The sequence below is a fragment of the Pipistrellus kuhlii genome, unplaced genomic scaffold (assembly GCF_014108245.1).
Source record: "Pipistrellus kuhlii isolate mPipKuh1 unplaced genomic scaffold, mPipKuh1.p scaffold_m20_p_33, whole genome shotgun sequence".
Taxonomy (NCBI): Eukaryota; Metazoa; Chordata; class Mammalia; order Chiroptera; family Vespertilionidae; genus Pipistrellus; species Pipistrellus kuhlii.
Genome location: NW_023425533.1, coordinates 3316467 through 3340780, shown reverse-complemented (window position 1 = coordinate 3340780; position 24314 = coordinate 3316467). Strand labels below are relative to the sequence as shown.

The 24314-nt window shown below is 40.2% G+C and overlaps 1 protein-coding gene and 1 pseudogene across 3 annotated transcripts in view; both read right to left on the bottom strand.

Annotated features, from left to right (window-relative positions):
* The window catches only part of RNF128 (ring finger protein 128), a 116660-nt gene that overhangs the window by 25178 nt on the left and 67168 nt on the right, over positions 1–24314 (bottom strand). For all 3 annotated transcript variants that reach the window (XM_045570466.1, XM_036460751.2, XM_036460752.2), the window contains exon 2: positions 852–1099. In XM_045570466.1, coding sequence (XP_045426422.1) covers positions 852–1099 — 248 coding nt within the window. The remainder of the gene's footprint in view (positions 1–851; positions 1100–24314) is intronic.
* On the bottom strand, positions 21609–23670 carry LOC118731869 (annotated as a pseudogene).

Sequence of the window (24314 nt, the reverse complement as noted above, 5' to 3'; positions counted from 1 at the left end):
TTTATATACCAGTTGTTAAAATATGGTGGAAATTATGAATATGTGACTCTGACTGGAGCTTAGCACTATATTATGCACAATTATATCTTCAAACTTGCCTTCTCATAACATTCAGCCTAGTCTCTTTTTCCAGCCCAGCCCCACATGAAAATACACACATGCTCAAGCTCACATATACATGTAAAATAACAGTGGTTACTTTAAAAAAAAAATATATATATATATATATTGGTTTCAGAGAGTAAGGGAGAGGGTGAGAGAGAGATAGGAACATTAATGATGAGAGAGAATCATTGATTGGCTGCTTCCTGCATGCACCCCTACTGGGGATCAAGCCTACAACCAGGGCATGTACCCTTGACTAGAATCAAACCTGGGACCCTTCAGTCCGAAAGCTGATGCTCTATCCACTGAGCCAAACCAGCCAGGGCAACAGTGGTTATCTTTGTGCGGTGACTATTTTTTTTGTTATTTGGGGTTTTGATGAAGATTTTTTTCTCTCATGCTTTCTAATTTCTAAATTTTCTATATTGAGTATAAAATGCTTCTGTAATTTAGAACAAATATTTAAAAGAACATATGTATTCATACCCATATACAATTAAAATCCTGGCTGTACTCCAAAATGAGGTGTTAGAAGACTTAATCAGGCAGGATTAAGGCCATAGACAATTTACAGAAATTAAAAGATTTGACATGATGAAAGCTGACATACTTTTAAAAACCACACAGTTCATAAAACACATGTATGGATCATTGTCTAGCTGTGAAATGTATTAAAATGCATGACACTGAAATTGAAATTAAAATAGTAAATTGTTTTTAAATTGGAAGAAAAGACCATTACAAACCTGCTTTCTGTTTTGAGCTCTTGCATTCCGTAATCTTCTAGCAGAATAAAAGATAAAATAGCCCACAGTTGCTGCCGTAATAATAAAAAAGGAAACAGAAACAAGAAAAATTGAATAGTGATTCACCCAAGGGCCATGTTTTTTCCCTACTTCGATAACCATTGTTACTTGTATGCCTTTTTGAATTGATTGCAGAATTTTTGTGCCTTTCAGATTGCCAATCATGATGGCAACAATGTCTCCTGCACCTATAAAAGAAAAGAAATTTAGTTTTAGTTTGGTAAAGCATTCTTAATATAAAAATTCAAGGACTAAACTGATTTTAAATGATTCTCAATGAGACGAAAGGAGGATACTTATTCATTCAATCTTAATTTTTTTTGGGGGGGGGCATGAACTATGCATAGATAAGTTATAGGGAATATAAACATATATAAGTTATAGGATATATATATTGGTTACTGATCTTAAGGAATTCAGTTTAGTAAGGAAGCTGTGATATGTAATAAATACTTTCCTATCCTCAGGTTAACCTCTTATAATTCAACAGTATTCAGTCGGTGTCCCAGTTTGCTCTTAAATTAAGGCTTTCTAAAAGACTAACAGTTTCGTGGATGGTACAAAAATATGGCTTATATCCTAGAGAATCTGAGATTTGGGAAAGAGAAATATTTAACTATACATTTCCCAATTAATAAGGTGATAAACTATCTTATGAGATCACTACTAAAAAGTATAAGAACTTATATATCCAGATTAGTAATTTGAGGCAAATAATGCTTACAAGCACAAGTGTACAACATATTGATAGAAATGTATGTTACTATTCAACACCAACTAAAATCAAGCCTGAAAGTAGACTAAATTTATTACTTAGTCTTGTTGACCTGGAGAATGATGATACCTACTAATAAGAGCTCCCAGTGACTGATTCGGCTCAAATTTATACACAGAGCTCAGCAGCCATTACTCAACAGGGGCCTCTCATTCAAGTGGTGCTTCAGACAGAAGCCTGAACTAAACTTGTGACCTGCACTGAACTGCCTTCCTGCACTGTGTTCCTGACATGTGAGCCAACTTTTATTAAGAAATTCCTGGACTGGGAGCGGCCAGGCCTGGAGCAGCAGCTGCCAGGCTGGGAGCGGCCAAGCCCGGAGTAGCGGCTGCCAGGCTGGGAGTGGCCAGGCCTAGAGCAGCAGGTGCCAGGCTGGGAGCGGCCAGGCCCGGAGCGGCCGGGCCCGGAGCAGCAGCAGCCAAGTCCAGAGCAGCTAGGTTGGGAGCGGCAGTGACCAGACCCGGAGCAGCTGGTTGTGGAATGAACCAGAGCAACAGAGGCCAGGCCCGGAGCAACCAAGCCCGGAACAGCTCGCTCCTCGCCTGCCCCTGCCCCACAGCTGCCTCTCAGACATGGCTGGAAACTTTTGCGGGAACTTGAGGGTCTGCTGAATCAAGTGATGAAGGCTTAGATCTGGATGTGTTGAGTTAGTATAGCGCTGGGGTGTTGATCTGTGAGTGCCTTGGGTGGGGCCTGGATGACCTATTTGGAAATGTCTTTTGTGTGAAGTGTATCATTGGGCATGTGGAGGTATTATTGATATGAGAAAATGCTAAGTAACTGATTTACTATCTGAAAAGGGATTTACTATCGGGGAAAGGGAGGGAGGAAGAGACTGAACATAAACTGTGCACCTATGGATGAGGACAATGGGGGATGGGGAGGGGACGGAGGGTGGGGTGGGAACCTGGTGGAGGGGGGAAGAAATGAGGAACCTTTGTAATAATATGAACAATAAAGATTGATTTAAAAAAAATAATAATAAAATAAAATAAAATAAATTAAAAAAAGAAATTCCTGGAATTATTTCAACCAATAGGAGTGAGACTTTCCTCAGCTAATTGAAGATGCATAGCTATATCCTCATCAACATCTTCATCAATCAATCTATGTGGCTCCATTCTAATAAATCAGAACAGAGTTTTTTTGACCAGTCAAACTGTGAGAATTTAGACTCCTCATTTGCATAAGAAAAGACCAATCAGGGGCCAAGGGTGGGGACTTCTCTATATAAGTAAGTTCCTCTCTGACTCTGGGAGCTACTTTTCCTTTTTATCCAAGACTGCATTTCCCTAGCTGGGGCTGTACAACCCACGCTGTCTTGCTGGAGAATGGAGCTGTCCTGTTTTGGTGGGAGGAAGCCAAATAGAGCAGACCTGTTTGGGCAGGCTGGAGTGGAGCAGACAAGTCTTCCCTCCTGAACTATATAAATCTTGTGAAAACAGAAAGGGACAAATATTATCATTCCCAATGTTATGAGGATGTCAAATTACTCATGCCATTTCAGTGCTTATCAAAGTTTATATTCCTTCTAGTTTATATGACCTGAGACAGATAATCTGAAGAAAAAGAACAGAGGTCTTTGAATGTTAAGAAATTACCAACCAGAGAAACTCCCACCGATATTAGGTTAAGGGAAAAAAACAAAGTCATACTTGCAAGTACACAAACACATACACATAATTCTAAAAGGCCCTTCAGACTAGGATTTTAATTGCAAAAGTATAATATGAAAAGAGAATTAACACTTAAATTAGTCAAATTAAGAGTACAAACCTTAAATGGCAATATACATAGCAGAATTATTACCCAAGTAATCCTTTAAATTTATGATCCTCAGTGGCCAAAATCTTCAAAAGATAAAGATCATCTCTTTACTTGAAATTACTGATTTTAAAATAAGGTATTTATAAGGTATTATTACAGATTTTTTAAAGTTCTAAAATAGGGGTGTCGAACTCAATCAGAGAAGGGGCCAAAATCTAAAATCCAGCCTAAATCGAGGGCCGAATGGTTTACTGAACAGTCATAAACTGTCATTGTGATGGAAACGCAGTGGAGTGCAGTGATGACAGCGCGGTGCGGGCCACATTGCAAGGCCTGGCAGGACGGATTTGGCCCGCGGGCCTTGTGTTTGACATATGTGTTCCAAAAGATCATTTTTATACATGATAGCCATTTAATTAAACCCTTTTATAACTTTACTGACTCATTTCCAATCACTCAGTTTGGCAGACATCAACGACTTATTTTCTCATTTACATGGGTGAAAACCTCAAAAGCCATGAAAAGTAAAGAAGTCTTTTGTTGTATATTTTTCTTCTATTAATATTTGAATCAGTATCCTTTATATGTCTAAAGAATTGGTTATTTTGCAAGAAGAGTGGCTCATTTTTCTATTTATTGGGGGTTTCACATTTGTAGCTTTGGCACTAAAAGCACAGACTTTGTCTTTTCTCTATAAGACATCTATTAGGAAAATTTCTTGTTATCAAGTTTTGATTAATTAGATAACCTGTATAGACTTTGAAAGCATGGGTGATTCTAAAAAGCAGGTTTGGGAATATATTATAATTTTAAATATTTCTTTTTGATCACAGATATGTTTTTCTAAACTTTTTTGATTAATAGAAATAAGTTTTCATTTTTTTAGAATATATGAGGTGGGTGCTCAGGAACATACTGCCATTGTGGTCAGATGGGGAAATACATTGTTTACACATAACTAGAGGCCCGGTGCATGAAATTTGTGCATGGGGGCTGGGGGGTGTCCCTCAGCCCAGCCTGCACCCTCTCCAATCTGGCACCCCTTGAGGATGTCCGACCTCCTGTTTAGGCCTGATCCCAGTGGGTGGTCGGACATCCCTCTCACAATCCAAGACTGTTGGCTCCCAACTGTTCATATGCCTTTGCCTGATTGTCCCTAACTGCTTCTGCCTGCCATCCTGATCCCCCCTAACCATCTCCTGTCAACCTGATCAATGCCTAACTGCTTCCTGGCCAGCCTGATTACTCCTAACTGTCCCCTGCCAGCTTGCCCCCCCCCAACTGCCCTCCCCTGTGGTCTTGTCCACCCAAACTGCCCTCTCCTGCAGGCCTCGGTCTCTCCCAACTGCCCTCCCTTGCTGGCCTGGTCTCCCCCAACTGCCTTCCTCTGCTGGCTTGGTCACCCCAACTATCCTCTTCTGCTGGCCCAGTCACCCCTAACTACCCTCCCTGCTGGCCTGATTACCCACAACTACCCTCCCTTGTTGGCCTGATTACCCACAACTGCAATCCCTTGCAGGCCTGGTCTCCCCAACTACTCTCCCCTGCAGGTCTGAGTTCCCCCCAAACTGTCCTGCACTACAGGCCTAGTCCCCCACAACTGCCCTCCCCTGCAGGCTTGAGTCCCCCATCCCCAACTGTCCTCCACTGAGGGCCTGCCCCCCACCAACTGGTCTCCTCTGCAGTCCTAGTGTCCTCCAACTGCCCTCCCCTGCTGGCCTGGGTCTCTCCAATTGCCTTCCCATCCTGGCCTGGTCTCTCCCAACTGCCCTCCTCTGCTGGCCTGGTCCTCCCTAATTGCCCACAACTGCCCTCCCCTGCAGGCCATTTTGTGTCCACATGGGGGCAGCCACCTTTGACCACATGGGGGTGGCCATCTTGTGTCTTGGAGTGACAGTCAATTTCATATTACTCTTTTATTAGATAGGATGAACAATACTCTGCTTCAATTTCCCCAATTCATATTCATACATGCTATATACATAGTACACCTATCTATTGAATTAGCTTTCTAATCATATAAAAACCCTATTTCTAAGCATTATTTTATACCTCCTCTTGCCCACACCCCTGCAACTATTTATTTTTATAATTTTTATTGATTTCAGAGAGGAAGGAAGAGGGAGAGATAGAAACATGTGATGAGAATCATTTGATCAGTTGCCTCCTGCACGCACCCCACTGGGGATGAAGCCTGCAACCTGGGCATGTGACCTGACCCAGAATTGACCAGTGACCTCCTGGTTCATAGGTCGACGGTCAACCACTGAGCCACACTGGCCGGACTCCTGCAACTATAATATTTAAAAATTTCTCCTCCTACAGAGTTCTCCATAACAGTTAATGGTGTCACAAACCTCTGGTCACTTGGTTTAGGAACCTCAGAATCAAGTTTGAATAATCACTGCTAACCTACTAAGCCCTGTAGAAGCTATTTCCTTTCTCTCATTATTAAATACTTCTTCCCACTCCTTAGTTTCTCTACTGTCAACTCTAAAAACTGAACCAAAGTTGGTCTAAAGAAAGAAAAAAAACAGGCTTCCAGAGAGAAAACTTGAGGGCTTTAGTACAGGTCCCCTCTGATATTTATATTGGTTGCTCAGTGACATTTTGCTTACTTCCTGAATCCTGTCTTATGCTCTGGATAATTGAGGTTGCCAGATAAGATTTATCTATAAACTAAACCCTGTTCCAAGTGCTTTACATGCATTAACATATTTCATCTACACATCAACCCTATAAGGTAGGCATTGCTTTATCCTATTAAAGATAGGGTTGACGAACTTGCCTAGAATAACATGCTAGTAAGTGCACAACTGGTATCTCCTCTTAACCACCATTCTACATAATTTCTATATCTTTAAAGAAATCTAAAGCTATTATTTTATTGTAAAATAAAAATTAAATAGGCACATTTGGGAGGTGGGGTAGTGGTAAATGTTAACAGCTGTCTCTTAGGTTGGGGTAGGGAAAGGAGGAATTCTTGATTTGTAGTATTTCTCAATTTCCATGGTGTAAATACTACCCCCATGGCCATATGAATGTGGAGTTGCAAAAAGATATGTACAATTGGCTAAGCCAGATGACTCTAGCATACCACTGTATATAACAGAGTCAAAATGTAAATACTCAGTTGGTTAAAGTGTCGTCCTAATATGCCAAGGTTGGTTGTGAGTTCCATCTCTGGTCAAGGCACATACAATATCAATAAATGAGTACATAAATAAGTGGAACAACAAAAATCAATTTCTCTCTCTCTCTTTCCCTCCCCATCTCTTAAATTAATACAAAATTTAAAAAGTTAAAATACAAACAGTATAAAATTCAAAATTTATAACAAAGTTACTTTGTTTTTTCATTTCACTTACTCATACCTACTTTGAAAAACCAAAGTTTATGTAAAATTCCAAGTTAAATTTGGTTTTCTAGTTGTTACTCTTGAAAACCATAAAATATGTACCATGAAATTTCAAAGAAGAACAATCAGACCTATTTATTAAAAACAAAGATTTTTATTATTTTTTATTAATTTTATTTTAGAGAGAGAGGAAAGGACAGGGAGTGAGATAGAGAAGCATCAATGTGAGAGAGAAACATCGATTCTCTTGCATATGTCCCAACCAGGGTTCGAACCCACAACATGGGCATAACCCTGACCAGGAATCTAACAGGTGACCTTTCAGTGCACCGGATAATGCTCAACCAACTGAGCCACACTAGCCAGGGCCAGACTTCTTTTTGTGGAACAGGAAAAGAAATCTTTTCTGATTGGTGTGTGTGTGTGTGTGTGTGTTGCTAACACAGGCTTTGCTAACTTTTTTCTCCCTCAAGCTTTCTCAGTCCTTAAAATATTAGAGATTTAAGGGGCCATTACTATATTTCAGCTAGTTTCAAATTTCTCACATTAAAATTAATGACTTTGTAATTTCTTTTTAAAGAATTACAAGACATATTCTGTATGTTAAGTTAGTCATTTATATAAGTACCATATATGTGGTCTTATTCAGAACTTATTCTGAATGTCTAATCTCTCTAATTTATGGTGTGTTGAGGAATAGAAAGTGAACATTGAAAACACATACACAAAAGCCAGAAGATTTTCTCATCTTAAACAAGAATTAGAAAATATAAAGACTGGCATTTTTCAAGGGGATGAGTAAAATATAATCTATTGTCTATTTGGAAGGATGTAATACTGATATTCCCATTCCCTTCCTAGAGAAACTCAAAGCACTTCTCAAGTGTTTATTAGAACTGATCTTCAAAGGTAGGAGTTTTGGCCCTCAAAAAGACAAGTGCAATTAACAGATAATCAACCTATACATTGAATGAATATATGTTCTTTTTGTTGTTGTTGTTCTTTTTAAAAAAAATAAATTCTTTATTGTTTAAAGTATTACATATGTCTCCTTTCCCCCCATTGCCCTCACCCTCCTACTGTCTGTGTCTATGAGTTATGTTTATACGTAGGCATACAAGTTTTTTGGTTGATCTCTTACCCTCTTGTCCTGCCTTCCCTCTGAGGTTAGATGGTCTGTTTGATGCTTATGTGACTTTGGATCTATTTTTGTTCATTATATTCCACAAATGAGTGAGATCATGTGACATTTATCTTTCTCAGACTGGCTTATTTCACTTAGCATAATGCTCTCCAGGTCCATCCATGCTGTTGCAAATGGTAAGAGTTCCTTCTTTTTTACAGCAGCGTAGTATTCCATTGTGTAGATGTACCACAGTTCCACTTACATACTGATGAATATATGTTCTTTGTGCTGCAGAATTTGGATTCTCAATTTATTCATAGTCATATAACATTAAATTAAAAGTTATATTACAATCTTTAAAATTATTGATATTTCTTCAAAGCATCCTTACAGTTAATCTTTAAACACACACACACACACACACACACACACACTAGTGGCCTGGTTCACGAATTCATGCACATTGAAAGTAAATTAAAGAAATATTTTAAAGGATGAACAGGAGATGTTCATCCTTTCTCTATAATAGAAATTCACGATCGACAATGACAGATCAAACGCACGCATTTGATTGGTGCCAGCGATAGCTTTATATGTATCACACATATGCAAGTCAACTTAGCCTTTTAACAAACTTGCTTAATTAGGCCTGTTTTCTGATTTAGCTAAACTTTTTCCAGCCCAGTGAAACACTCCAAATTCTCTTTCAGATAATTGTCAGCAACACAGCAGTAAATCTCAACACAAAGCAGATTATAATATTATTGTAGATTGCACAGGGAGAACAAAGGATAAAATATTTAACTGCAGCAGTGCTTGATTATTCTACACTGTGAGAAAACCTGAAGTCATTTTCAAGGCCCATCATTTCTTATTTCTTTTTAGTCAGGTCAAGTTTCTAAGCTTTCTAAATCTCCATTTTCTATTTAGTGAAAAGAAAATTGGATTCCTGTGAGTCTCCTATGTACCTACTCTAGGACTTCTGTGAGAATCAAATGAGATGAGGCATGAGAAAACACTTCACAGACATTTTGTTATAGTGTAAAGTATTTCCACCTGGCTATAAAGCAAGTTATGTTCTTGGGCTGAAGAAACTACAAGGAGGCTAGTCATTGCTAGGGAGAGGAAACTGGGCATTGCTACATGATGTTATTACCTGGATGGAGGGAAAGACGCTTAGCATATTAACCTTTTATATATATACTAGAGACCCAGTACACAAAATTTGTGCACGGAGTGGGGGGTCTCCTTAGCCCAGCCTACACCCTCTCTAATCTGGGAACCCTCAGGGGATGTTCAACTGTTTAGGCCTGATCCTGGCCTCTCCCAATCCAGGACCACTGGCTCCTAACTGCTCAACTGCCTGCCTGTCTGATTGCCTCTAACTGCCCCCTGTGCTGGCCTGATCACCCCTAACTGCCCACCCCCCACCCCCACCAACCTAGTTGCTCCCAACTGCCTCCCCTGCAGGCCTGGTCTCCCCATGCAGTCTGCTTCTCAGTTGTTTGGTTGCCTCCCACAAATCCCCCTGCTGGCCTGGTCACCCCACATAGCCTGCTGTTCAGTTGTTGGGTTGTCCCTCACTAACCCCCATGCCGGCCTACTCTCCCCAAGCAGCCTGTTCGGTTGTCCATTTTGTTGCAATGGTCACTTAGGATTTTATTATTATAGACTAGAGGCCTGATATATGAAATTTATGCAAGGGGCTCAGCCCTTGCAGCCCCTTGCAGCCTTGGCCAGCCCTTATAGCCCCTACTTCGTCCAGACAGTTGTTGGGACAGTCATCCTGCTATTTAATCTAATTAGCATATTAGCTCTTTATTATATAGGATAAATATATATTTTTATTGATTTCAGAGAGGAAGGGAGAGGGAGAGAGGCAGAAATAGCAAGAATGAGAGCCATTGATTGGCTATCTCCTGCACACCCCCTACTGGGGATCGAGCTCACAACCTGGGCATGTGCCCTTGACTGAAATCGAACCCAGGACCCTTCAGTCTGCAGGCTGATGCTCCATCCGCTGAGCAAAACCAGCTAGGGCATTATAGTTGATCTTTAAAACCAATGTTGATCAATATATAGACTTTTGTACAAGCTGCCAAGTTTTCCACCTTTTTATCCAAAATTTCACCATACCAACTATCACGTTTGGAAAGTACCAGGCTTAAGAAGCAAAATATGGTTTGACAGATTAGTTGATTAAGACACAGTATTAATAATAAAATCAAGATATGGTTTAATTAACCTTCTTATAGGAGCAATTATAGAAAAGGAAGTACCTCTAATTTCATTCATTAAGGGTGTTTTTTTTTTTTTTTTAAATATATTTTGTTGATATTTTACAGAGAGGAAGGGAGAGAGTTAGAGAGCTAGAAACATCGTGCCCTTGACCGGAATCGAACCCGGGACCTTTCAGTCCGCAGACCGACGCTCTACCACTGAGCCAAACCGGTTTCGGCTGTTTTGTTTTGTTTTGTAGTATCTATATGTATGCCAGACACTGTGCTAGGCCTTAGAGTTACAGAAAGGAATACAATATAGTCTCTTCCCTCTAGGGCCTAGAGTCTAGGCACTTGCAAATGTCTCCTATATATAAGACATTCAATTCTAAGAAGAATATGGACTAAGCCAGTAAAATGAATTGTGTACATTTATTATCAACTCCAGCAGTAGAAAAAAAAAATAATTTCCAAATCACATTTTGAACTGATACTGTTTTATTAGAATTCCTTCCTATGTAAAAAAGAAAACTTAATTTCCTTCAGTGTACAACAATTTGTAAAATAAAAAATTGTATTTGTTAATTCAATAGTGCTCTTTATTTAAAAATTGGTAACCAGAAGTAGACTAGAGTTTGAGCCCAGAAAGGGGCATCATGCACCAACAATAACACTGAGGTGGGAATCAGAACACTGGTTTGCAGTTTTTGCCTGAAGAAAGTAAGACTGTAATAAATTTCTAAAATTAAGTCTGGCAAAAGAATATGACTACATTTCTTCTTTTATCCTTGTAGAATTTCCAAATCAACTATTAATTTCATGCTGCTTTTCAATAAAGCATAGTACCCATTCTATCCCCCACCCCTGCAGTGAAAAGGGAACTATGCTAAAAGTCTCTGATGATGAAAACTGACCATTAATTGGACAAGAAGCCTCTATGGCCTAAACCCTGATCACAGAACATCTGTCATTTCAGGATCTGAATCTCTCTAAATCTGCACTTTGCTTCAAAGGTGATTGTGAGCCCATTTATGTCCTTTTCCTTCCTGAACTGTTCGACAAAATAATTAAGCAAACCATAAAAAGAATTAGTTAAATGCCTATCTAACTTGTAGAGATAAATTATGGATTTATTCACAAATTTTAATGCACTGTATCTGGTAAATACATTTTCAAAGTTGAATATCAGGAAGAGGTGTCATTTTTTACAATTCTAGTGTATTTTAAATTTTATTTTTTCCCATCACCATTTATCTCCTTTATGCCCTCATCCACCTCTACCTACCTCTCTCCCTGAAATCACCACAATGTTGTCCATGAGTTCTCTCTCCTTGTTTTTTTTTTCCCCTCAATTCCTCCACTTCCCTCAATAACCCCAGCTTTTTTTTTTTTTTTTTTTACAATTCTAGTATTAATACCACTTCATATTTGACAATTTAATGGTCAAGAATAGCTAATCTGAACCCTAATTGCTTGAACACCAGTTCCTGAGTCCAGTATAATTTGAACCAGACTTACCTTGATACCACCACAAATATAGCAGTCACTTATTTATTTATTTATATTTAATTTTTATTGAATTTATTGGGGGTGACTTTGGTTAATAAAATGATATAGGGTTCAAGTGTACAATTCTATAATACATCATCTATATATTTTATTTTGTGTTCACCTCGAACTTCCTATTTAAGGGGCCATCAGGAGAGAACTGGGGGTCAACAGAGGTGGGGCACAGACCCTCACCCCCCCAACTTTGCAGGGGCCTGAACCCTCACCCCTTCTGAGGGAGGTCTCCTGCCCTCATGGCTGCTTTGCTTCCCATGCCCAGCTCTGATTGGGACACAGAGGACAGAGATTTGGCCCAGCTCAGATCGGGACCCAGGTAACAGAGACTTGGCCGACAACAACTGCCCTATATCTAAATCCAGCCTAGCACCAGGAATGCTCAGGGCCTACTCAAGAAGGCAAATAATCCTTTCCACTAATATTTACAGGGTAAACTTTGTTGGTAGAGTATTAAATTTGATAGTAAAATAGTGATCAAATTTTCAGATTAATTTAAATAGGCTAATTGAAATAAGTGAATATTCAAGAAAATTTAATTATACTGGACAAAAAGCTGTTCCTAAAGTAGTAACTAAAATTTCTATTGGTAGTTCATATCATAGTAAAGTTCCTGAACATGCAATGAACCTAAAGTAGTCATATTTTTGTGAAAAAATTAAAATTTAAAGTTATCAAGACTGCATTACAAAATTTACAAAAGCCTCCATTAATAAAAAAAAGGGGGGGGGTGGAGGGGGATAGTAGGGTAATATCATGTAAGGAAAATATCCTATAAGTAAATTACATCTAGAAAATTTTTACTTTACAAAGTTAATTTTTATTTGTAATGCTAACAGCAAGACACCCATGAAAAACACACATGGTGTCTAAATAACACAAAGGAAAATCGTTTGGGCAAAAATAAAAAGGATCCCAAATCAATTATATAGAAAATATGTCTTTATTAATTTTTGGTCGTGCCTCGCTGCAGGTTGCCTAGGACCAAACCAGAGAAGGTCGGACCTGCATTGCCACCGTGTGCCCACCATCCAGATATCATTGCTGACATGTACACATAAGGAACTGTTTGACATTGAAACTGGGACTCAGAACTGTTGAACGTTGAAATTGGGACTCAAACATTTTTTTTGTTATTATATGTTTATTTCTAGTCTGCAGAGGCAAGATTTTTTAAAGGAAAGAAATAGGGAAAACATAGATACAGAGGCAAAGAAGCATTGAACAGACTGCCAAACTACAGCAGGAAGGCAGGGCAGGTTGGGGCAGGGGGACTGTAAGAGAGCAACCGAAGGACCTGTACTCATGCATATAAGCATAACCAATGGATACAAGACACTGGGGGAAGGCAGGTGAGGGCATGTACTGGGGGGTTGGGGAGGCCGGGGGGAGGTCAATGGGGGATAAAAGGAGACATATGTACTACTATTTATAATACTTCAAACAATAAAAAAAATTAAAAAAACAACACCCCCCCCAAAAAAAAAATCATTAATAACACAATATGGCTTAAGTTTTTCACATTTTCATATTTGGGGAGAGGGACAGATTAGGAATAAGTGACAATTAAGCAACAGAAGAAATACAGGTTCCATTTTCAAATGTTCAACAATGAATAAAGGTTTTGGCATGTGCCTATCTTGGTACAAATGTAATAAAATAGGGTGTAGCAACTCTTACTACTGTTAGTGAATATCATTACATTAAAATGTTAATATAAAGGGTATCTCTTCTCAGACCTACTGGCAAAAAAAAACACACACTTTCTAGTTATTCATAATATATAGAAATTTGATATTGGATCTTGTTTGTTTGGTTCCAGAGCTCTTGTTTGCCACTCCTCTGGCACCAGAATGAGCTCCTGCAAGGCACTAGAAGCTGGTGCTGGGGAGATGGTGTGTGTGCCTGCTGTGAGGTGGCTCCAGCCCTGGGCTGGGCAGGGCCAGGCAGCCGGTAGCAGGGTCTGCAAAAGCTGAGCCTCTGCTGGGGACCAAAGGGAGGCTGGAGCAGCACGTGCTGCACCTGAATTCCCTGCCTTGGGGCGGGGCGGGAGTGCAACAACCTTGACCCTGGATAGACTCCAATGGCAAAGACTGCGCTGCATAGCTATGCGATTTGAATCCAAACATGTATTCAAGCTTTGGGTGTGAGGAGGGTGAGGTGGAAAACTCCAGGCCATCAGAATGGGCTGCCTGTGTTCTTCCAGAGAAAGGGCTTTGGGGTTTGAGTTTGATCCTATGGTCATGTTCTTTTTTTGGGTGAACTGAGACTCCCATATAAAAGGACACGTTGAAGGGGGTGACAGAGGAGTCATCTTCCAGACATGGTTTCCTTCTTATGCTCGCCTGAGCTGCCCTGGGTGATGCCTTTTCCCTTCCTTCCCCGATACCGCGAGCTAATGCACGAGATCACTAGGGATGAAACTGGGCCTCATTGTATTGCATGGAGATTGTGCTCCATGGGAACCTGCCTGATCCAGGGAGAGTTGGGACCATTCACTTCGGGGGAGAAGGCTCAATTTAAATGAAGCACGCTGGCTGAGCTGCTTGTGAAGGGTTTATTACAGTGACTTAGATGCCCCAGGCAAGTGTGGGATGTCCCTTTCTTACTGATATGATGGCACACAACCTTGTTTTAGGTAGGCTAGGATTTGGGCTCCCCAGTGGAGGCACGCAGTGGGCCCCGTCCCTGGGCCAGGCTGCAGAGCCCGTGGGACACCTGGCAGAGTGCACAGAGGTCTCTGGATCCCCAGTGGAGCCACACGAATGACGTGATACAAGACCCTGTTGCTGCAAATCCCCGCCCACTCACACCTGTTGCACATGCAGCCTGCTGATTGGTGGTTACTGTGACGGTGTTCCAACAATTTGCATATTACTCTATTATTAGTAAGATTCTTTTATTTTTTATTCATTTATTTTTAAAAATATATTTTATTGATTTTTTTTTTTTTACAGAGAAGAAGGGAGAGGGATAGAGAGCTAGAAACATCGATGAGAGAGAAACATTCATCAGCTGCCTCCTGCACACCCCCTACTGGGGATGTGCCTGCAACCAAGGTATTATACATGCCCTTGACTGGAATCAAACCTGGGACCCTTGAGTCCACAGGCCAACGCTCCATCCACTGAGCCAAACTGATTAGGGCAGTAAGATTCTTTTAAACCAACATATGAAACAAAGGCACACAGTCATATATAATACAGCAAGTTGCCTCTATTTTTTCTCTGAACCCCCAAATACTTCTGCTATAGGTTTTTAAGACAATCCAGCTCTCTCTCACAATATTGGAGAGTTAGATGCAGGACCCCTGTGAATATCAAAATCCATGGTTGTTTAAATTCCTTATGTAAAATGGCAAAGTATTTGCATATACTAGTAACCTAATCCTCCCAAATACTTCAAATCATCTCTAGATCACTTATAATACCTAGAACAATATAAATGCTATGTAAATAGTTGTTGTACCCTATTGTTCAGGGAATAATTACAAGAAGTCTATACATGTTCAATACAGATGCAACCATTGTAGACCTAACTACACAGTACACTGTAGCAACAATGTAACATTTTCACCCCAAATATTTTTTCAAAATATATTTTTATTGATTTCAGAGAGGAAGGAAAAGGGAGAGAGAAATAGAAATATCAAAGATAAGAAAGAATCACTGATTAGCTACCACTAGTAGGGATCAAATCAGAAACCCAGGCATGAGCCCTGACTGTCAATCAAACTGTGACTTCTTAATGCTTAACCACTGAGACACACTGGCCAGGCCACCCCAAACATTTCTGACCCATGTTTAGTTAAATCTGCGAATGAGGGCATGAGAAAATCACAACTATGGGGGTTGACTGTACTCTATTACAAAATGGATTACAGACTGGATATATTCGATAGTACCAAAAACAAAAACATCTCTGGTAGATGGAGCCTTCCGGAAACAGTGTATTAAAGATACTAGGGAATTAGAACTAATGCTATTCAAAAGGTCACATATGTGAGAGTCAAGATGGCAGCATAGGTAAAAGCCTTGTACTTGCTGCCTCCCACAAACATATCAAAGTTACAACTAAAATATGGAAAAAAAACATCATTCAGAACTGCCTAAAATCTGGCTGAATGGAAGTCCTACACCAAGAAAAGTAAAGAAAAAAACACACTGAGACTGTTAGGAGGGGTGGAGGTGTGGAACAGGCTTGTCTGGCACCCATGTGTGCTGCTTTTTTAATTGGGAGGGAGATCATCTTTCATCTCTGTGGAGGTTGCTTGAGAGGAGCAAGGGGTCCCAGCTCCATACCAGATCCCCATCCAAGGCTCCCAGAGCTGGGAAAAGAAGTTCTTGTAACTTTGGGCTGTAAAAACCAGTAGAAATTGGGGTTCAGTGACATGGAGAGTGCTGGAGCCCCAGCTGTTCCTTTGAAAGGGCAGGCTCATGAACTGAATTTACAAGGTCCCACTTCCTCTGAGCTCCAGTGCCAGGCAGAGGCTCTGGGGGACCCAGACATATATGAAGAGGAACTAGATTGTCTGGCATCAGGGCAGGAATTTGGGGCAGCCTTTTCCCCAGAAAGGGGTGCTTGCAGGGGTCATTGTTCCTGTTCTGGGACCTCCCCAGTCACAGGGCTGACTGGCAGCCATATTTTTTGCTCTGACTTTTGATTCTAAGACACTCTGGTGATTCCCAGAAACCCTACCCCATCCAATTTTCAGCTCCACCCAACCTGTTTGTAGCGGCTTTTGCATATGAATGGCCTGTCCTGGCTCTGGCATTAGACTTTGCTAAAATCTAACAAGCAGCTGGGTCATCATGCCCCAAACCTATCAATGAGAGTCCCAAGACCCTGCATTAGCATGAGCTTGCCTTGTTTCACAGCTTGGCCTTGCCTGAGCACCACCAAGCTCAATAAAAACAGCTCCTGCAGGGTAGTACCAGGCAGTGGCTGACTTTGCACCTTCCTGGGGGCCCCAGAGCCAGTGCACCTGGTGGACAGCTTCAGATCATAGCAGATTACAACCCTAAAAACCATAAGTGACACACTCAAAGGGCAGACTCAGTAAACACCAAAGTCCTGCTTCATAAGGGTGTCTCCTGCACAACAGTTCTCCCATTGTAGTCACAGCTGGTCCTCATAGCCAATTGGTCTGGAGATCAATTTCTCCCAGTGACACCAACAGCAATCAAGGCTCAACTACAAAACTGTGCACACAGCCCATACAGTTACATACCTAGAGTGCCTGGCTCAGGTGACTGGGGAGGATTAGTCACCTATAGGACACCTATTACACAAGACCATTCTACCAATTCCAGGAGACATAGCAACTCTACCTAATACAAACACAAAGAAGCAGCCAAAATGCAGAGACAAAGAAACATATCACAAATGAAAGAAATGGAAGCAAGCAAATTTTTGGATAGTGTTCAAAACCATGGTTATAAGGTTACTCAAGGATCTTCATGAGACTTTTAAGGATCTTAGTGAGAAAGTTAGATGGAAAAGGACCAATCATAAATTAAGCATATACTAACTGAAATAATAATTTATAGGGATTCAATAGTAGAATAGAGGATTCCAAGAATCAAATCAATGAGTTGGAATATGAGGAAGCAAAAAACACCCAATTTGAAAAGTAAAAAGATAAAATAATTTTAAAAAAATATAAAGATTGTGTAAGGAACCTTGGGGACATCTTCAAGCATATCAAAATTAGCATTATGGGGGTGCCAGAAGAAGAGAGAAAGAGCAAGATATTGAAAAGCTATTTGAAGAAATAATGACAGAAATCTTCCCCTACTTGGTGAAAGAAATAAACTTACATGTCCAGGAAGTGCAGAGAGTTCCAAACATGAGGAACCCAAAGAGGCCCATACCAAGACACATCATAATTAAAATGCCAAGGATTAAAGACAAAAAGAGAATCTTAAAAGCAGCAAAAGAAAAGCAGTTAGTTACCTACAAGGGAGAGTCCATAAGACTGTCAGTTGATTTCTCAATAGAAACTTTGCAGGCCAGAAGGGAGTGGCAAGATATATTCAAAGAGATGAAAAGCTAAGACCTACAACCAAGATTACTCTACCTAGCTAAGATCTCATTTATAATTGAAGGTCACAGAAAGAGCTTCACAGACAAGGAAAAGCTAAAGGAGTTCATCATCATCAAACCAGTATTACATGAAATGTCAAAGGATATTGAAGAAGAAGAAGAAGAAGAAGAAGAAGAAGAAGAAGAAGAAGAAGAAGAAGGAGGAGGAGGAGGAGGAGGAGGAGGAGGGGGGGGGAGGAGGGAAGAAGGAGGCGGAGGACATAAAATATTAATAAAATGACAACAAATACATATCTATCAACAATTAAGTCTAAAAATCAAAATAAGCAAATAAATCTAATGAACAAAATAAAATAGTGAATCAAATAGAATCAGGGGCAAGGAAACAAGGAACAGGCTGATGAATCTCAGAGGAAAGCGGGGTGGGGGGTGGGGGGTGGGGGGAGGGACATGCTGATTAACCAAAGATCTTACCTCTGGATACATACAGTAGACTGATGAAGTCCAGAGGCAGGTTGAGAACTGGGTAAAGGGGGGGTCAATGGGGGAAAAGCAGGGACATCTATAATACTTCAAACAATAATGATTTTTTTTTTAAAAAAAGGTCACAGATACATAATTTTTGGATGGCAGGTAATACTCAGGTAAACAATTCTTAGTATTATTAAAATATGGTTAGTCTTGCCTGGGCTATTCTAATTTCCAGTAGTGATATGTTTAGTATATTTTTAAGAACCCAATGGCTAGATCAGCATTTCTTCAATTCTTGATCTCAGGACCACCTTATACCAAAAAATTTTTGTTTATGTAGACTATTTCTTATTTTACTTTTTTTAAATTGAATTTGTTGCAGTAGCATCCTACCTAATAAAAGAGTAATATGCACATTAACCATCACTCTGCTACACCAACAAGCCACACCCACCAGCCAATCAGAGCGATTATGCAAATAAACCCAACCAAGATGGTTACAGCAATAGAGAGCAGGAGGGAGGCTTGGGTTTCCCAGGCATCGGAGGAAGCCAAGCTTTTAGTCTGCCCTTGCCAGCCTAGGCCTCCACACAAGGCTACAAAGTTTCAATTATAGAAGGTAAACAAATCTAAACAGAAATGGTGACAGCCACAGAGTGACAAGGAGACTTGGCTCTGCTCCAGGCTACAAAGTTTCAATTGTAGAAGATAAATAAATTCCAGATACCAGGGCCTCTGTTTGGGTTTCCAGGGGGCGTGGCTGGCCTGCAAACCACCACAGGCCCCTCGCCCAGGCTGTCCTATGCCTCAAGGGAATCCCCACCCTGATTTGGGACACCCTTCAGGGCAAACCAGCTGGCCCCCACCCATGCACCAGACTTCTATCCTATCTAATAAAAGAGTAATATGCAGATTGACCATCACTCCAACACACAATAGCTGCCCCCATGTGGTCAAAGATGGCAAAGATGGCTGCCCCCATGTGGACACAAGATGGCCAGCAGGAGAGGGCAGTTGGGAGGCACCAGGCCTGAAGGTAGGGAAGTTAGGGGTGACCAGGCCAGCAGAGGAGAGAAGTTGGGGGCAAACAGGCTGTCAGAGGAGCAGTTGAGAATCAATCAGGCTGTCAGGGGAGTGGTTAGGGGGTGATCAGGCAGGCAGAAGTGGTTAGGTGCAATCAGTAAGGCAGGCAGGCAAGCAGTTGGGAGCCAGCAGTCCTAGATTGTGAGAGGGATGTCCGACTGCCTGTTTAGGCCCAGTGGGGTTGGGCCTAAATGGGTAGTCTAACATCCCTCGAGGGGTCCCAGATTGGAGACCCCCTCAGCCCGTGCATGAATTTCATGCACTGGGCCTCTAGTTGGTTAATATAATTATATAGGTTTCAGGTGTATCATTCTATAATACATCATCTGTATATTCTATTGTGTGTTTACCATCCCAAGTTAAGTTTCCTTCCATCACCATTTAGCTACCCTTTCCCTCGGGTAATCACCATACTGTTGTCTGTGTGTATGCATGTTTGTCCTCACCCCTCGACTCTCCCCCTTAATCTTTTCAACATTTTCACCTAGCACCTGAATTCCCCTCCCCTCTGAGAGCTGTCAATCTGTTCTCTGAGTTTGTTTCTATTTTGTTTGCTAGTACATTTTATTCCATATATGAGTGAAGAAATCACATGGTATCTTTCTTTCTCTTACTAGTTTATTTCACTTAGCATAATACTCTCCAGGTCTGTCCATGCTGTTGCATATGTAGATTACTCCTATTCATATTTACAATATTAGGAATTAACACTGAGTAATTTTAAAACTATTTCTTTATTCATTTAAAATAACAGTCACAAATACCTGTTATTATAATTAACATATTTTAAATAAAAAAATAATTATATTTCCCCCAAAATGGAATAAAAAGTGGCCCTGTCATTTGTACAAAGGTCTTTAGTGGCAGACTTAATAAAAAACAGCTGAATGTTATATCTGCTTCTGCATCAGATCTTTTGGGATCTGTATATTTGAATGAAATATATGAAGGAAATCTGTAATCACACAGATATGCAATTAGAAAAATGAAAATTTTAATAGTATTTTCAAATAATTTTCAATATCCTTCTTTGATACTACAATGAAACTTAACAATTGGTAGTTTCTTGAAGGTTAAGTGCAAGGTAGAATTTGAAACCATACCAATGAACTCTGTACTTCCTTATATGAAAATACATTGATTTATCTTGTATAATTAATGGATCCTTTATCTATACATGATTTTGTAATACCTTGCATTGGTCAGTGGAAAGTACTGGTTTATTGAGTTAATCAGCTCTCACAAATGGTGACTCATTTCAAGATACACAATACCAAAAAAATCATGGTTGCTTTTTGATATTGTATAACCATTGATGACATCAGAATAGTCTAAGTATTAGGAAATTGTCAAGCTCATGTGATGGATAAAGTTTCTAAAGTTCTAATTTTTGCTATACACTTAAATTTTATCATTAACAACAAATGCTGTAATTTTTTTCTTGACATAACAGACTCAGTTTATTTTGGAGAAAAGGTCTTCTAAACATCCAAGTCTGGGCAACCACTGTTTGTCAGTCGTTCTTTTAAGTTAAAAAGGAGTTGTTCGAAGTGGCTAGTTCAGCTCACAACTTAGTCATACAAGTGCTTCTCCTTCAACCAACCATCATATTTTGGTCTGCTGCAGAAGCATTTTATGCCTATTTCCCATTTCAGCACACAGAATATACAAAAATTTGTGTATGACAAGGTAGAACAAGTAACAGGATAATAAAATAAATGATTTTTATTGATTCATCAAGGACATTCTTAGGTAAAACTGACATTTTCTTTTTACTTTAAATGCATGGAAGTATAGTATACAATCTAGTTTGGTGCCTCTGTCTTAAATTGTGCTAAGGGGCCAGCAGTTTTTGCTGATCACTGCTTGTATACCCTCCATATAAATGTCATCACAGTGAAACATGGAAAATAATGTCTACATATTATTATGAAAATAGTTTTGACCTCATGGATCCCTGAAACAGCCTCAGGGATTTGTGGTCCCAGATCATAATTTGAAAACTATTGGGCAGAATCAATGATCCCCAAACTTTAATATGCATGAGAATAACCCTGGAAACCTGCTAAAACACTGAACTCTCAGGTCCCCATTCCCTGATTCAGTATGTCTGGGGAATATATAGTTTAACAAGTTCTGTGGATTCTTTGGCTGCACGTTATCTGTGGCCCATAGCTTTTTTAAAAATTTAATTGTTTAGAGAAATGGTTTATTTAGTAACAAGGAGTAAAACAGGAATTGTTAATTCGTTTTCTCTCTTCTGGTGAATGAATTGCAATAGTCAAATGGATAGCAATGTACAAGAATTTCATTGCAGTCCTTTCCTAGAAATGCAAAGATGCCTGAGTTATGTGACTTGCAGTTATTTTCTATACAGAAGTGTTAGCTGTTGTGCTTCCCAGTGTATTGGCAGTTACTATATTTTCTTTCTTGTCTTCAGGTTTCATGGCATGACATAGAAGTACTTCCTTGTCTATGAAAAACATGGTGACTTGGTTTATTCCAGGGTGGTGCAAAAGTGTTTATCTATGACATGGCAGCTTGGCCTTTTCTTTGAATAGCTGCCATTTCCTCATGGAGTTATTCAGCTTGGTGTAGGTATTGCTATTTCCTTCTTCATGATAAAAATCTCAAGTGTTGCCGGGACCGGTTTGGCTCAATGGATAAAGCGTCGGCTTGGGGACTGAAGGGCCCCTGGTTCGATTCCAGTCAAGGGTATGTACCTTGGTTGTGGGCATATTCCCAGTAGGGGGTCGATGACTCTCTCTCGTTGATGTTTCTAACTCTCTATCTCTCTCCCTTCCTCTCTTTACAAAAATCAATAAAATATATTTTATAAAAAAAAAAAAATCTCAAGTGCTCAGTCAGACCCTCTTTAGAGCAGTTCATTTGGCCAAAGAGCTCATATCTTTGAGTGATTATAGATCAATGTAGGATTGGTACATCACTTCCAGGAACTCCCCAACAAGTTTATCAAGGAGTCTGACTGGTACCAGGTGGAGGGCCTTTGCCACATAGATATCATCAACAATTTTGTGAGTGAGTTTTTTCAGTTTTGAAAAGGTTGATTTCTGTCACCTTCACCCTCTAGGCTTTCTCAAGCTCTCCTACCATAATCATTCTCCAGAAGGGTGGGCTGAAGTCAATCTCTCAGGCTTGGCCCTCAGGCCATCTGGATGGTAAGTGAGCTTGTAACTGCCTGTATTACTCTTCACTATTATCCCTGAAATAATCTTTTCTGAGATTTCCATGAAATCATGATAGTCTGCCTACCCATGTAGAACTCACAGGTGGTGAACTCAGAATTGTGAATCAAATCAATTTCTTAATTCAGGAACTAGCATCCAATTTGTAAACCTGGCCAATGCCACCAACCACCAGCATCTAATGGTAGAGTTCTGGAGCAATTTTCATATATGAATTCATGTCCAGCTCATTGTGGTAGGTGATAAAAGGCACAGCCACAGCTCCCCCTGGGATGTTGTTCATCATGGGACTTTCAATCTTTAAGCATTCCAATTCATCCAAGAAACTTCTTTTTTAGAGCAGATGATAAATTTCTGCCTCACAGAGTCATTCAGGATTAAGCACAAGTGTCTCTGAAGATATCACGTTTCCTTGTCTTTGAGGCCAAAGTAAAGATGAGATAATATATGCAAGCAAAGATATGACAGTGTAATCTCTTAGGGAATGATGCTTAGCTCATCCTTCTTGGTTTTTCCTATGATTCCTCTGAATTCCAATTATGTTTCCCTGAAATAGTTTGTGTTATTAATACAAATAAATTCTTCTTCTGATTTATAATTTATGGAATTGGCCATGACTTGCAATTTGACCCCCTGTCCTCGAAGGCCATAGAAGGTGAGCTTTCCCCTAGAAGCTCCTTAGGCATGGATCCTACCTATCACCTTTAGGTAATGTCACTTAGGTGGTCCCCAGGCTGCAGGTGGCTATATTCTTAAATGAAGTGAGTAAGATGTCTACATGGAACTTGTATGGGTATGGGTCTTACCACTGACATTTAGTTGGTGGACTGCTTGGCTACAGATCTTGTAGTATTTGTTTGGGTACGGGCTCTTCTCTTGGTACCCATATTGTCAGTGGTGTGGTTGGTGGTAGCAGCATTGGCCTAGCTTAGTTGTTTCTGACTGAGCTCTTTATGCTTGGCCTCCTTCTCCACTACCTTCTTCTCAGCTTTCAGGCATCTCTTTAGCTAACTTTTATTAGAAAGTAGCTTGTCCTTGTGAAAGACTGTGAAGGGAGTAAGTTGACCCATTCACAGCTCCCTCAAACCCCACAGGAGGTTGATGCAGGGACCCCTTAACAAGCCTTACAGCAGCTTGTGTCAACATGTCAGAACACCCTAGAACTAATGATTACCACCACTTTTTGCTCAGTTTTGGATTGCCACTGTCCATATTCACCTAAGGTGCCTGTACCACAGCTATCTCTCTGGAAGGCCAGATGTGAAAGGTAAGGCCCACATATTTAGAAATATTAGGCTGGATCAGTGGTTGGCAAACTGCAGCTCATGAGCCACATGCAGCTTTTTGGCCCCTTGAATGTGGCTCTTCCACAAAATACCACGTGCAGGCGCGCATGTACAGTGCAATTGAAACTTCGTGACCCATGTGCATAAGTCGGTTTTTGGCTCTCAAAAGAAATTACAATGATTGTACTGTTGATATTTGGCTCTGTTGACTAATGAGTTTGCCGACCATTGGGCTGGAGTTTGATTATAGTTTGAGCTCCAATATAGTGGTCCAGTCACTCTGGCCAGATCAATATCAATCCTTTACCCTGCACAGAAAAACTGTCAATAGAATTATTTTATTTTTATTAGTAAGTACTTCACATTCAAAGATGGCATATCTTGACAGAACATGTCTGCTTACAGCAAGGACATGTCACATAAATACAGATAAAAAGCTGAACACTAATCCTACTCTGTAGACTTTGGGTTTTATGCAGTGCACACTACCACGGTTCTGATCCC